The sequence below is a fragment of the Manacus vitellinus genome, unplaced genomic scaffold, assembly GCF_001715985.3.
Source record: "Manacus vitellinus isolate BGI_N305 unplaced genomic scaffold, ASM171598v3 scaffold_14_pilon, whole genome shotgun sequence".
Lineage (NCBI taxonomy): Eukaryota > Metazoa > Chordata > Aves > Passeriformes > Pipridae > Manacus > Manacus vitellinus.
Window position 1 is genome coordinate 178,045 of NW_021939063.1, and position 13,384 is coordinate 191,428.

Sequence of the window (13,384 nt, forward strand, 5' to 3'; positions counted from 1 at the left end):
CTGGGCGGGCACGGCCCCCGTGGCGGTCCGCCGCGCTCGCGCGCAGGCGCAGCCCCGCGCAAGGAGCGCCGCGCGCTCTGCCGGGGGCGGGGCCAGTGCCCGCGACTGCGCGAGAGCAGGGAGAGGGGCGGGGCTTAGCGCGCACCGCCGCCGGGGGAGAGGCCGCTGAGGGGCCGCCCCGCCCGGCCGAGGAGCCGCGGCCCGGGGACTGCCGAGGACGGCTGGGGAAAGCTCGGGCCGGGCCCGGGCCCGGCCCACCTCACCTCAGCGCCCGGGCGGCAGGTGAGCGTGTCCGTCGCGGGTACCGGGAGCGGCAGAGCGTGCCGGAGGGCGGGGCGAGCGCCGGCACATCGATGGGAGGAAAGGGAGGGGACAAGGAGGGCTCGTCCGGCCCCGGGGCGGGCTGCCGAGCGCAGAGCTTGCGATGGAGCCCAGGCAGAGGTGGCACCGCGGCGGGGACAGAACCCTCTCCGGGGCGGGGACACGGGCCCCGGTCCTGCCCCCGCTGCCTCGGGCCCGCTCACATAGCATCGGGTGCCGGTAGGTCTGTGCTCAGAGCCTCGTCGCTGAGCACGCTGAAAAGAAACAGTGTTGCCAGCATCAACGACGTTCCCTTTCCCAGCCTGCCGATTTATCCTAAAAGAAGTGTCCCAAGACTGCAACAGGTGACGTGCTCTCAGTCACAGGTGGAGTACAAGAATCTACTTGCCGCTTGACAAATAGCTGTGGAAATCAGCGGCAGAGGCTTCCCAGTATCCCCCTACTGATGCCAGGTTTTGTCTAGTCTCAGCTGGCAACAGTCCCTGCTCTCCCACACTCCCAGTTGTACGGAGGTGACAATAGGAGTGTGTAGCCACACTTCAGGTTAGAATTACAAGCTCCTGGAGGCAGAGATTTTCTTACGTGACAATGCTATTTACACTTGAGTCCTGTCCGTTAACGGTGGATTTTCACTGATCATGTCCTGCTCTTTTACCCTCAAAGTTAAATCCTTTAAAACATTTTCAACAGGGATCATAGTGGGGTCAGGAGGAAGAGTGCAGGAACCAGCCTGAGGCTCACTGCATTAGAGGATTCACCTGGTGTGGTGTTGTTCTCCTTCTGGATTTGCTGGAGCTTGACAGTTTCCTAGCGCTGAGCCATACCTATGCCTCCGGAAAGCTCAGGTGGTACCACCTCTCCCTTTGTTGTTACCTTGCCCCTTTTGTCCAGACCTCTGTTGAGGCCAGAGAGTTGTATTTAACTGAACAGTGAAAGAACAGCAATACATGTGTCTCTAGAAGAGCTGCAAGATCTTTGCAGGTGCAGAGCTCCTGGAGAGGTTTCTGTTGGCATTTCAGTTTTCTGGTTCCTGTTTCATGTGCGTGATTTGTCATTGGGAGTGTGCAGCGAAGGGGCAGTAAAAGGGGTAGGTGAGGGATGGGAAACATGCCTGTCACTAGATGGCATAGCAGGGCCATCTGAGAGCAGCCGAGAGCCTGCGAGGGCCTCGGCAGTGATTTCACAGCCTTTGCTGTAAAGGTTCTTGTCCTGCCTGTGCGCTGTAAGCCCTGCTGGCCCAGGCAACTCACCCTCTCCTGTCGTTTCCAAGTAGTAAGAACCGGGCATAAAGAAGAGAGAGGTTGTACAGAACAGCAAGCTCTTTCCTTAACCCTGTCTTTCTCTACGGCTTCAGTAACTGCTCTTTTTCAAAAGGAAAGTCTTAAAGGCTTATTAAAGTGGTAAATACAACAATTGAAGTCTGGTAGCCTACTGCTGGGACACAAAGAAGGACTGCCTGCAGTGACTTGTGAGGAGGATGACAGCATGCTGTGGTGTGCATGAGAAATCAAACATTTCACTGAATCTTAATTATACTCTTTTGCATGTTCTGCATTTGACCACAAGATATGAGAGCACATCTCGCCGGATGAATCTTTTTAAAGTACTGATAAAACACCATATAGTGTCAATCACCCTTGAAAAGAGAAATTTCATTCACCATTTTGAAAGGAAAATGTTGTTTGCATGTTTCTGAATATAAATGGTCTTTAGCCCTTCCTGAGGAACTCATTTCACGTGAAGCGACTGCACCTGCTAATATAATTTGTATCTTTATGAAAGTATTAGACTTACTGGGAGTCTCTCAGAGACAATTAGAGAAGTGATATTCCAAAGTTAGCATGCCAGGTGTAGTGATGTGTGGAATGGTGTCAATTTGTTCCCAAAGGCAAACGTGGGCTTCTGTGTTCCTGAGGGCCTCATGTTCCTTAACAGAACTAGCATTTTCTACATAATCTAGGTTTGTGCTGGGGTAAATAAGAATAGACTTTGACTGCTGTCATTTAGTCAGGCTCATCACGCTTTCCCATGCAGAGTGTGTTCACAAAGTGAAAACATCCAGATCAGTCTAAAGCAATTCAGTTTACGGTTCTTCAAAAACTAATTTGTCTTCATCCAACTGGTTGCAATAGGAAGAGGTATTTGGGGACAAATTAAACCTTACTGCAGTTCTACAGATTTGGGGACTGCATCTGAATCAGTAAAGGCTCACTCTGTGAATCAATGCAAACAAGCAATGGTACAGGAAAGAAAAGCGTTCCAAACACTTGCTCCAGAGGCACAGTCAGGCATGTACTGTCCCGTCCTGCCACTGGGATATAAAGGCTCAGCTAACAAAACCCTGTTAGATAACTCCTCCTCTGCTGCACTCCAAGTTCTCTGCAAATACTGAGTAAATAAGTTGAAAAATATGTTTGTTAATTGTAATAACTCTTTAACTATGAATTTTAGAACCTGGACTGTTCCTCAGTTGGTCATTGCTACTGATGTCCAAGAGGAGAGACTTCAGTAGGAATACAGCTGAGAAGGGGGACACAGCCCTGGGACAGCCCTGTCAGAAATGTGTTCCAGTTGGGGGTCACCTGTGTTCTTCAACTACTTGTAATACCTTCAGTGCCATTGGGAATGTTAAATAATAGACTCTGATCCCAGCACAAAAGAGGTAAATCACAGAATATTCTGAGTTGGAAGAAACCCCCAAGGATCATCAAGTCCAACTCTGAAGTGAATGGCCCATACAGGGATCAGACCCACCATCTTGGTATTACTAGCACTATGCTCAGCTAACCTCAGGCTTCAGTGCAGACAAGAGGTAATACTTGATGATGCCTGTCTATTTCTCAAGGAATTCAGTGGAATGTTTTTGCACAAATATGGCTTACTCACTGAAAAAAGTTTTAAAATATCTGAAATTTAACACTGTTAAGTTCAATATAGACTTTGGGGCATAAGCAGAGTGGAAAATCAGACTGTTCATGGGAAAATCAGAATATTCTTCCTAAGTATTCCCTAAACTAAATGGTTAGTTAATTTAATGTAGTACTGCTTTTAAAACTGGCCTAAATTCAATTTTGTAATTTAATAATAAATTTTTAAAAATCCATTTTAAATCTCCTAGCATTGAAATGGGTAGCATAAAACTCTTCTACAACATAAATGATCTTTGATTTAAATTTATCTAAGAAAATGTTTTTATTTGTTTGTTTGTTTAGGTGGATATAAATCGACATTTTCTGTTTTTTTCATTTTGTTCAGAGAACTAAAATATATGCATATCGTTGCTTTTATCAAAGCTCATATATTCAATATACTCAAGTTGCTTATAGTAAACATTTTGATACATAACAAACCTGTTTAATTAGTCTGTGTAGACAGGATAGAAGCTGCATTTTCATGCCAAAGCCATGATTTTCCCTGTGTTTGCAGTGTTATCAATCAAAACTGACAGCAGTAAGAGTTGCAGCTGACAGCTTGCTGAGCCCCTGGTTTGTGGTTTAACTGCTTCAGTACTGGCAAGCCCAGTCATCGTCCCAAGTTTATCTGGTCCCTTAAAGCAGTGAGTAATCTGGCCATGTTGGCCCTGAGTGCCATGGGATGGCAGCACGGAGTAGGCGAATTAGGAGAGACGGGAAGATCCCGAATTCCTTTGCGTTTCCATTGCGTTTAACGGTGTAACTGTAGGAGCCATACCCCCCATGCCTGGATTCCGTTCAGGGCTCACTGCAGGTTTCAAGCGCACCATATCTGGTGCTGACTTCTAGCCTCTCTTGTCTTCTCTTTTGTCTACAGACTTGTGCAGCAACCAATCCCCTTCTCAAAACAGCATGTCTAAAAGCAATAAGCAGAATACCCCCATCAGTTGGTTTTGACAGGGAATGATTTATGATTGTTTTGCAGGGGTTTTGTTGCTGTCTTCTTCAACACCACCTGCTTGTTTGAAGAGCTTGCTATTTGTCTTGACTGCTTTTGCTCAGAGAACCTTTCATAAATTCTTACTATATTTTTTTTTATTTTTCTTGACTTTTGTCTCTCCTTTTCTTTTTTTCACAATAGCTTCTTCAGGCACCACACAGTACCAGTTTCAGAATCATGAGGGAATTTACAGTGGAAACATATGCTACTCCGTGAAAATTAGTTTAAATCAGCAATCATATTTCAGGCAGCCTGTTTAAAGCAGTTCACTTTCCTTAGTTTTCCCGCTCATAATCTCACATTTTCCCTATACCAATCGGCTATTAAATTGTCTACACTGCATCACAGTCATTGTATCCATTATAGAGAGAAGGTGGCAATGAACTAACTTCCTTTGATATGGCACATTGGATCCTGGTTTACCTCCATCTCATTTTGCAGGAGTATTTGCATAATTTATTAAGTCTAGATTTTCCCTCTTTCCAATTTAAAAGAACATGAAGAAGGGGATGGAATATAAGCTGTGAGTAAGTGAGGAAGGTGTTCGTTCAGTCACTCAACAGTGAGTGACTCCTGTACCAGTGATACACTTCTGTCTTCTCTGGGTCATTGGCTGTCAGTTCAAACCAAGGTGGCTGAAATAAACTCAAGAGCTATTTTCGCCTTTGGGCTGGATCGTTCTGTTTTGTTGGTCTCTGACATGCCTGTCTCTGTCAGGCACTGGTGTCATGCTCCAGCATAGCAGTACAGTTCATGATCTAATAAGACTTTGGTTCTGTTTTACCCTCCTTCATCTCTTAAAAGCAGACAAAGTGAATTGGCTGATACCTGACAAATGTCTTTGTTTCTTTCTTGGGACTTTTAAGCTGCATTGATTTCATCAAGGCAAATTAAGCAAAAAGTCTTCACATAGGTCTAAAAGTAATCTCAGGTAGGCATTAACTCAGTTTTCTCAAGGAATTTCCCCATCTATTTTTTTTGAGGTCTCTGTGTCCAACTCGAACCCTTCCTCCTTACCCTGCAGGAGTGGGGAGTTCATGCCGTTCATACTGGGAGGTTAGAGAGGCTTCTGCACTCCAATGCGGAAGGGTTTCCTTGTCTCATCTTTTGTGTCACATCTCTGTATAGTCTAGACCTCACCCAGATTCATCCCTCCTGCAGTGCTTCTCCACTTGACTGCTTTCCGTCATATTTTTTATCTATAGCAGTGTCCTGACTGATGCTTTAAAATTGCAGCTGGACATTTAATGTTAACTGAGTGAGTTACTTCAGCTGTAGTGATGATGTTGTTTTCAAACTTTCTGCAACTAATGAGTCGTTATAAGTAGTAATAAAGGTGTTTGTTGGGGCCCTTGGAAACACTCAACGCATCCTAATTATAGTGGTCAGCAAAGAGATCGAGGCTGATAAATGTGTGGGAGGGGGCACAGAATAGTAATGATGAGAGGAGTTGACAATAGTTGCAGGAAATGTTAATTATACGGCTGGTTTACATGAACTTTCTCCTCCCCTTGAAAACAAAGCTCATTTTGAAGACACTTGTAAAAGCTGTGCTTTAGGAATCAAACTCCCTGATGTCTCAATAACTGGCAACATCCAGAAATATAAAATTGCAGTGGAGTAAACAAAGAACTCATCTGTGCATGGTTGTTTTAGTCTCAATTAAAGCTGGAAATGAGATTTTGCATGCCTGTGCTGCCACATTAGGGCCAGTGCACAGCTTTACTCTGTGGATTTAATCCAGATTCTGCAGAGGAGAAGGCAGATTTTTCCACTGACTTCCATGACCAAATCTGCTGTTGATTTGTTCTGATTCCTGAAGGGCCACATCCTGTCTGACAGATAGTGCACTTCTGCAGGTAACTGTGCAACTGCAAGGCCCCTTTCTGCAATTGCCGGAGTGTGCAAGTGCATTCGTCTGAGTGACTGAGCAAAGCAGGTTACATGGGGATGTTTGCATGGATGTTAAATTCTAGTGGAAGATGACAGTGAGAGGAAGCTATACAATAAAAATAAGATGATGAGAAATGTGCAATTAACAAATTCTTACCTTATAACAAAATAGTATATATCTGTGTTGTTCATATTGTTAAGAGATTGCACTATTACTGTTCAAAGAAGCAGAACATTATAGGAAAAAGCTGGCAATTTTCTGGTTAGTCCCTTAGCCAAACTCCAGAGCCCAAAAGATTTTAGGGTATAGGTAAATCTGACAAATACTTAACTTCAGAACTTGTGCTTATGTGTGCTTCATAGTCACAAGACTGTCAAATTCCAAGTGGCAGTCAGTCCTCTGAGAATGATGTCTGTAGGAGAAAGAATTGTTGTACTTGACCGATAGTATGTCTGCAACACTGCAGACAATAGAAAGAAATTAATAAGTAGAGATGAAATTTTCATGCAGATACTGGGAGAAAATGTACTTTTGATCAAAACAAAAATCTGGACAATTTGAAATATGGTTTGAATTACTTAAAAAAAGTGGAACAATTTTTGAAATATGTAAGCTTTGCTGTTGCCCATTGTTACCCACCTGGGAATTTCTTCTTTCCTCTTTTTCCCTTATTTTGGACATTTTGTAGCAAGTGGATGTGGTCTGATGTAGTAATGTTCCCTGAGGTTTAAAAAGCATTCATTCATTGCTGAAAATGGTATATGAAATGGTATTCTTCAGAGGAATCTGTTTTTCCCTGATAAAAGAAAATAGAACATTTTAAAAGGCATCATATACAGAAAGTGTGCAGAAGGAAGCTGAAGAGTATGGAACGTCCCCAGCTATCTTCTCTGAGGACTTCTTTAGCATTTATTAGAAACCCCCTGTCAATAGAAGAGGTCTGTCCATTGTCACGTATTAAACCACATATTATCTCCAAAGTTCAAAATTGCTTGGCAGACCATGTTAAGTGTGGATCAGTCTGGAACATCTAACTTCAGTGAAACTTACTGAAATGATTAATTATTTTTCTTCAAGGTAGCTAAACCATATGGCAAAACTGACTTCTATAACTGAGGAGAAGCTCCAAGGTACTGCCTGGGGAGCAACCGTATTCAAAGGAGCACTTCAGGCACCTGATGTGTCTTGATGGTATTGAGAAGGATGAATGTCAGTGGAAACTACACTCATTTGTTTATAAAATAACATTCTAGCAAAATATTGACATGCTGTAACCTCTTTGAATGTACAAGAAGTGACATGAATAACTCGGAGCACTCAGTAACTGCACGTTAGTTACAAAAATCAGTAAGTCTATTGTTTAGACCCACAAACAGGAAATCAGATTTCTCATCAAGTTCCCTACGAAGTAGGTCACAAGATGGCTGTGAGTTTAGCCCAGATGCATAGTTTTGTGTGCCATATAGGTAAATATTTAAAAACTGAGTCTATCTATATGCAAATCATCCTTCCACTTCAGAACAGTTCTAACTATAAACATGTGCTGACCACCAGCATGCAAAAAGATTGTGCCTAGAAAAATACTTTTTGATGTTAGTTTGTTTATTTTTATTTAGCTTGGCTTGGTTCTATGTTTTTCACGCTATTGCAGTACGTTTACACAACCAGTAAGGACACTCAGAGTTGACTATTCATATTTATTGAATCATTCATATCAAGTAAACACTTTTGGGAGTCTGACCACAGAAAGTAAAAGCATTCCTTTGAGAGGAGAGAAAATCCTCACTGTAAGGAAAGGATCTCTGCTTGCTTCATTGGTAAATGTCCGAGGAGAAGGCATGATTTCAAGTGGCACGACTGAAGTGTGGACACATCAGGGTGGGAATTCTAGCGTGGGTGTACACAGTCAGGGGGGTCACAACTTGCAGCTGAGATGCTCAGGGATGCAGTAACCCTTTACACTGTGCAACTTCTTAGATGAAAAGGGTTTTCCTGTGCCAGTTCCAAGTCAAACTATGAAGTTACTCATCTGTTCCGTTCCAGTTGAAACAGTTCCTGTCTCTCTACAATGCTTACTGTCTGGACAGATTGTAGTGCACAAGGGTTCAAGTCTCCCAAATGTTATCATTTAGAACTGAAAACCTACTAGATTTCATGTTGTTCTTTTTTCTCCCTCACTATTAATTTACTGATTTCACTGATGTGAGAAACCATATAATTATTTCACTTCAGGAGCATCAGAACAGAAATTTAAGAGCCTGTTTTAGTCATTTAGGAACACATAGTTGGATTATTCTGGGGTCCGGGCTCCTAAGGAAATAAGCACTCAACTTCCTAAAGTGAGGAGTTGAAGACTCAGTACTCCTGTTCCATTCAACTGTGTCCTTCAGTCCCTTTGCTTTAAGTGTGTGACAAAGCCATTAACTTCAATGGGAACACTGATGCACTGAAAGGTAGGTGCAGAGGTCAGCAGCAGGAAGCCATAAGGGAGCGAACAGAATGTTTTAGTGATCTGGCAGTTTACCTCACCAAATGCAAATGGTACACAATTATTTTCTCATTCCCGTTGCACTCTCCCATGCTGATCTCTTTCCCGGGTGCTGACGTTTTTCTTCTACCCTGTCTCTGCTAACATCACCTACTAAATCAAGCAACAAGCTGCCTTTGTTACAGGTGAAGAACTCTAAAAAGTTGCAGGGGCCTGTATCGTCTGAGCTGTCAGAATTCCAGTGCCTTTTTCCAGGATGCTGGCCTTTCTCACCATATTGGTCATTTAGGTCTACCTCGTAATTCCAGCTTCTTTTGCTAGGTTGCTGATGCTTGTACATCAGATACCTTCTGCCTGGATGCTGTCTTTTGGATAACTCATTCATGTAGGTTAGCTGTGCCCGAGGGCTGTCAGCAATCTGATCCAACAGTGACCTTCTGCCAGGAGGCTGTTGCTTTTTCAGCTCCAGATAGACATCAAGGTTGTCTTCTGTCTCTCTTTTCCCTGGATGCTGCCTCTTCTGAATGTCTCCGTAAGATGTGTCTTTCTCAACATCTCTTTTTCCAGGGTGCTGTCTCTTCTCCAGTTTGCTTAGGTACTTCTCGCCAGGGTGTTGTCTTTTGGAAAGCCACTCTGAAAGAGGGGCTTTTGATTCTGTCCAAGGAAAAGAATAATGTTAATGAGCCCCCATAAACCTCACTAAGGAAGTTGAAATGGGAATTTGTGGAATTCTGTGGTACAGGATCATAACCTGCTATTCTTTGAAAGCCAACTCAGTAATTCCAGCTACCAGTCATAACTCTGTTAGTATCTCATACTCATTCTTTTTAATATTTCAGGTCTTGGATCTGCATGACCAACACTCAGCATTCATGTGAAGAGGGAGGAAGCCTTTTTCTGTGGGCACTTGAGGCCAGCTCCTCTTCCACTCTGGAAGGGCTCTGTGCTCCTTGTTGCTGGCAGGCATCTATGTGCTGCTTCTTGCAATCCCCAAGTCTGATTTCCTTCCATTCCTGTGACTAGTGAGAGCAGAGCATCTGCAAGCTGGGAGGCTCAGACACTGGAGCTGCCTCTAGCCTTCCCAGCTGTGGAAAAAGCCTACTTCTACTGGGGTGTAGGAACCAGTGGCTTGAGGTAGTAGGTGAATGGCAGCATTCCCATCTAGACCTGACATTAGGTGGGTCCACAACTGAGGAATGTCCTCTGTGTGTCCTCTTAGAGCTTCCCTAGGGAAGTACTTGCTAAACAGGCAGGGTTTCTGTGACAGGCTTCTACCTTTTTATTATGTAGTAGCTGTTTAGTGATGGTACAGCCTTGCCTGAGCAGGGAGATCTTACAGAAGAAAGTACCTTTGAGAATTCTGTGTCAGTGTATTGCAGCAGCCCTCTTATTCTTCCCCTCCCCTTAGTTACAGTGGTAAATATATAGATATATTATATTGGAACTTGGAAATCATACCTTGGATGTAATTATCTCAACCAAGTGCTATGCCAGCATCAGCAAAGAAATGTCCCCAGTGGGATATATACCTTTATTAGTTTCTTCATCCTTTTCAGCTTTCTTGAGGACAGACTGAAAAATGAGGCTTTCAGATCTCTGAAGGATGTCATCCAGAGGACTCCTTCTCGTGGTCTCACTCTCCTCTGGAAGGGGCTGTCTCCCATTGAGGCAAACACCCCACAAGGTCAAGCAGAGGAGTAGCAGTGGCAGCTGGATAGATGGCATTGTGGGACGGGGGTTCCTGCAGCTTCTGTGGAACAGAGAACAGCAGGGGAGGAGGATGGAGCAAACAAACCTAGCAATAACAGCAGTATTTCCAGACACTGAAAAACAGATATAGCACTGTTGTAGGGATTGAAGTCTCTTTGGATCCTGCCTCATTTCTGTTACTAACCTCTAGTTTACCTTATATCCTCCAAATTCTTCATAATTAAAAGCAGGCACTTGTTCATTTTTCTGGCAGAATAAATATGAGTATTTTAAATACCTAACTTCCTGAGTCACAAATAATTTTGAAAGCCAGTGATTTTGCTTTGCCTTCTGTCAAGAGACAAACATAATTTCCCCCTTGAACTTAGTGTTAACTGTTGCCCCATGAGGTACAGACACCTATACCTGCACTACCAATCTCCATCAGGCAATTCCCTTTGCTAAGGGTTCATTTTAAAATAATACTGAGAATTGCAGCACTTTCATTACAGCTTTAGTTAAAGCCAAACTTTATTAGTCTACTAGGTTTTCATTATCTTTTTCTATACATTTAAAGTAGCTGTGTGCCTGGGTATTTGTCAGGATAAGAAGAGAGCTATGCTCTGTGGGGCAGAGAGATTTCTTGCACTGGAGAAGCACCTCATTTTTTTCAGAGACATGATAATAATAATCATATTCTCTATTACCTCTTGCCAGACAACAAATGCTTTTCTATTTCTTTTTGCTAGCACTGAATTCCTATCACACTTAGAGGGTTATTTTACAGTAAGCAGACTTCCTTCAGTAGAATGGAATACATCTTAGACGCTAGTATAGCAGTCATATATATCTTAATTATTGTCTATCTTCAGAGCATGAAAGAAATGCACCATTTTATGAAGTCTTACACATTTTTTAAATAGAGAATGAGTTTATTACCTCTCTTGTTGGCAGGATTCTGTCACTTCTGAGGTTCTTGGGTAACAATGTTAAGAATGCCACATAGGTTGTTTGGCTTAGAGCAATCTTTAGACAGAAAGGTAGAATCTGCTAAAAAGGAAATTACTTGGTAAATTACCTGGTTTGCAGATTTTTGCTTGATGCATCTGCCAAGAGACTGATAGTCCTCTAAAGCTGTTTGCACATCTGAGCTTCAAAGCTGCCCTTTTGCTGCCACAGACACACAGAGTATCCAACAGAGCCGTTGCTGTGTGCTCCTTGGATGGCTTGCATCTCCCTACTTATACTGCACCGCCTCTGGACCCTTTATGCAAATAGCTCTGAGGTAGTTTAGGGGATATGATGTGTTGGGGCTTTTTTTACTGCTCTCAGCTGCATTTTGAATGCATTTTAAGACTTAGATAGTTAATTGCTGACCTCCCTATATCCATGCTCGACTCCCAGAAATTGTTATTTTCCCATTCTCTAAAGAGATTATGTTGAATTTTATGTAACTCAGCATAAAGAAAAGGAGTTTTTTCCCTGCAAAACTAAGCTTGTGTGTCCTCTGTTAAGCAAGTACTGTGGAATAAATGCAGAGAGGTAGGCTAGACAAGAAAGACAATGATAAAAATATAATGGATTTTATTTAAATAAGTTTGCACCATGAGTTCTTATTCTGAATGACACTACACAGTTTCTGACTCACAATTCCATATTTTCTTGGCATAGGGTTCCACAAACAGTACTTTAGAATATGGAGTGCATAGCGTTAGATGTTAAAACATGGTTATGTTGCTGCTATGTGCTTCAAAAAGCATTATACTATTGTAACTAGAAATAAGACTCCCTGTCTTTAACCCATCTGTCTATTTAAGATATTCTTCCACACAGTACTACTGAAAACAAATCATGCAGGGGGCACAGCTGCTTGGTGTTTCCTAGGTGTAATAACTCCTTAAGGTCTCTTGGGGTATGACACCTGAGTTTAAAAAAATTACTGTATTGCCCTTAAATTAAAGTGGCCATTGATGAAATGGGAAAGTGCCTGTTTTTGTTCTCATTAAAATCTCCTTGACACCTTTGAGCTGAGGACTCCCTCTGGAGAATAGGGATGAAATCCTGTGTTACAACTACATCTCCATGCAAAACTTTTCAGCAGTGCAAAATTATATTCACAGTGCAATGCCCAGGACTTCCAGCCTGGCCAGCTTTGCTCCTTTGCTAGACTTATTTTTGTCTTATTCTGAACTGATTTAGAGCTTTAATACTTTATTTAAAGAAAGAAAGTTAAAATTAAGCTCCTCAAAGAGTCTTCGTTTTTCATGAAAAATGTCCTTTTCCTATTTCACAGGTGGAAAACTGTCTATTTTTAATATGCCATCTTTGTTTTTAGAATTCTGTTTTGTTTTTCTTTTGCCACATTTTTTTCAGTTTCATTTTCCCCACAGGTGATTCTTCTCTTTAAAAGATTTCTGGAGGTTTATTTTATAAGTGTAAATGTCCTTTCTTCCCCCTCACTGCACAATTACTCATGACACTGAAATGAATTCGTGGGTAGGAAGGAGAGTTTTTCTCAAACTCTAGAGCCTTCCAAGCTGTACTTTTCTGTCTGTCACAATCCACTGACACCCCAGACTTGCCCAGAGCTTGTGTCAGCACAGGATTTGGCTCCCAGTCCTCCTGGACGTCTATGGTAGGTTCTAGAATTACACAGAGATGTCCAACTACTGCATTTCACACCTAAATGCAGCATTTCAACACCACTGTGATCCTCGACCCCTTTGTCCAGCTGCTGTATTTTATCACAGGTGTATCAAGTCCCTTGAGCTGCTTCATCAGCTCTGTTGATGAAATTCCTTATTTTTCTTTTAAACATTCTCAAGAGCACACCAGCTTCTCCAAAGGCTTCTAAATGAAGAAACTGAGAGGCAGACAACTCCTTCCGAAGCAGTGAGACCCTTACGTGTGAGCTGTGAGGATTGAGGTTTGTGTTCCTGCCCTCTCCAGCCTGCTCGTTGCTGGTATGGCTGACTCGGGTCACTCATGGATGAGCAGGAGCCTGGGGCCTCCACTTGTGCTGAGCACTCGCCCAGCTCAGTCTTAGTGTTCATAGCAACTGGGCCTTAGCATTGGGTCTG

The 13,384-nt window shown here is 42.8% G+C and overlaps 1 protein-coding gene across 1 annotated transcript; it reads right to left on the bottom strand.

Annotated features, from left to right (window-relative positions):
• Positions 1 to 7,863: 7,863 nt before the first annotated feature.
• Positions 7,864 to 10,462, bottom strand: TRH (thyrotropin releasing hormone). Its single transcript, XM_008926338.3, has 2 exons — positions 10,145 to 10,462; positions 7,864 to 9,269 (listed from the first exon to the last, which is right to left on the bottom strand). The coding sequence occupies exons 1-2, from the start codon at positions 10,338 to 10,340 to the stop codon at positions 8,677 to 8,679; spliced, it is 789 nt and encodes a 262-aa protein (XP_008924586.2). The 5' UTR covers positions 10,341 to 10,462; the 3' UTR covers positions 7,864 to 8,676.
• Between the last annotated feature and the right edge of the window lie 2,922 nt (positions 10,463 to 13,384).

Bases quoted from the DNA above. Each gene is read 5' to 3' on its own strand.
- TRH (XM_008926338.3), bottom strand. From the start codon at position 10,340: ATGCCATCTATCCAGCTGCCACTGCTACTCCTCTGCTTGACCTTGTGG. The intron at 9,270-10,144 runs GTATATATCCCA...TTCCTTGGACAG, and splicing joins GGATGAAGAAACTAATAAAG to AATCAAAAGCCCCTCTTTCA.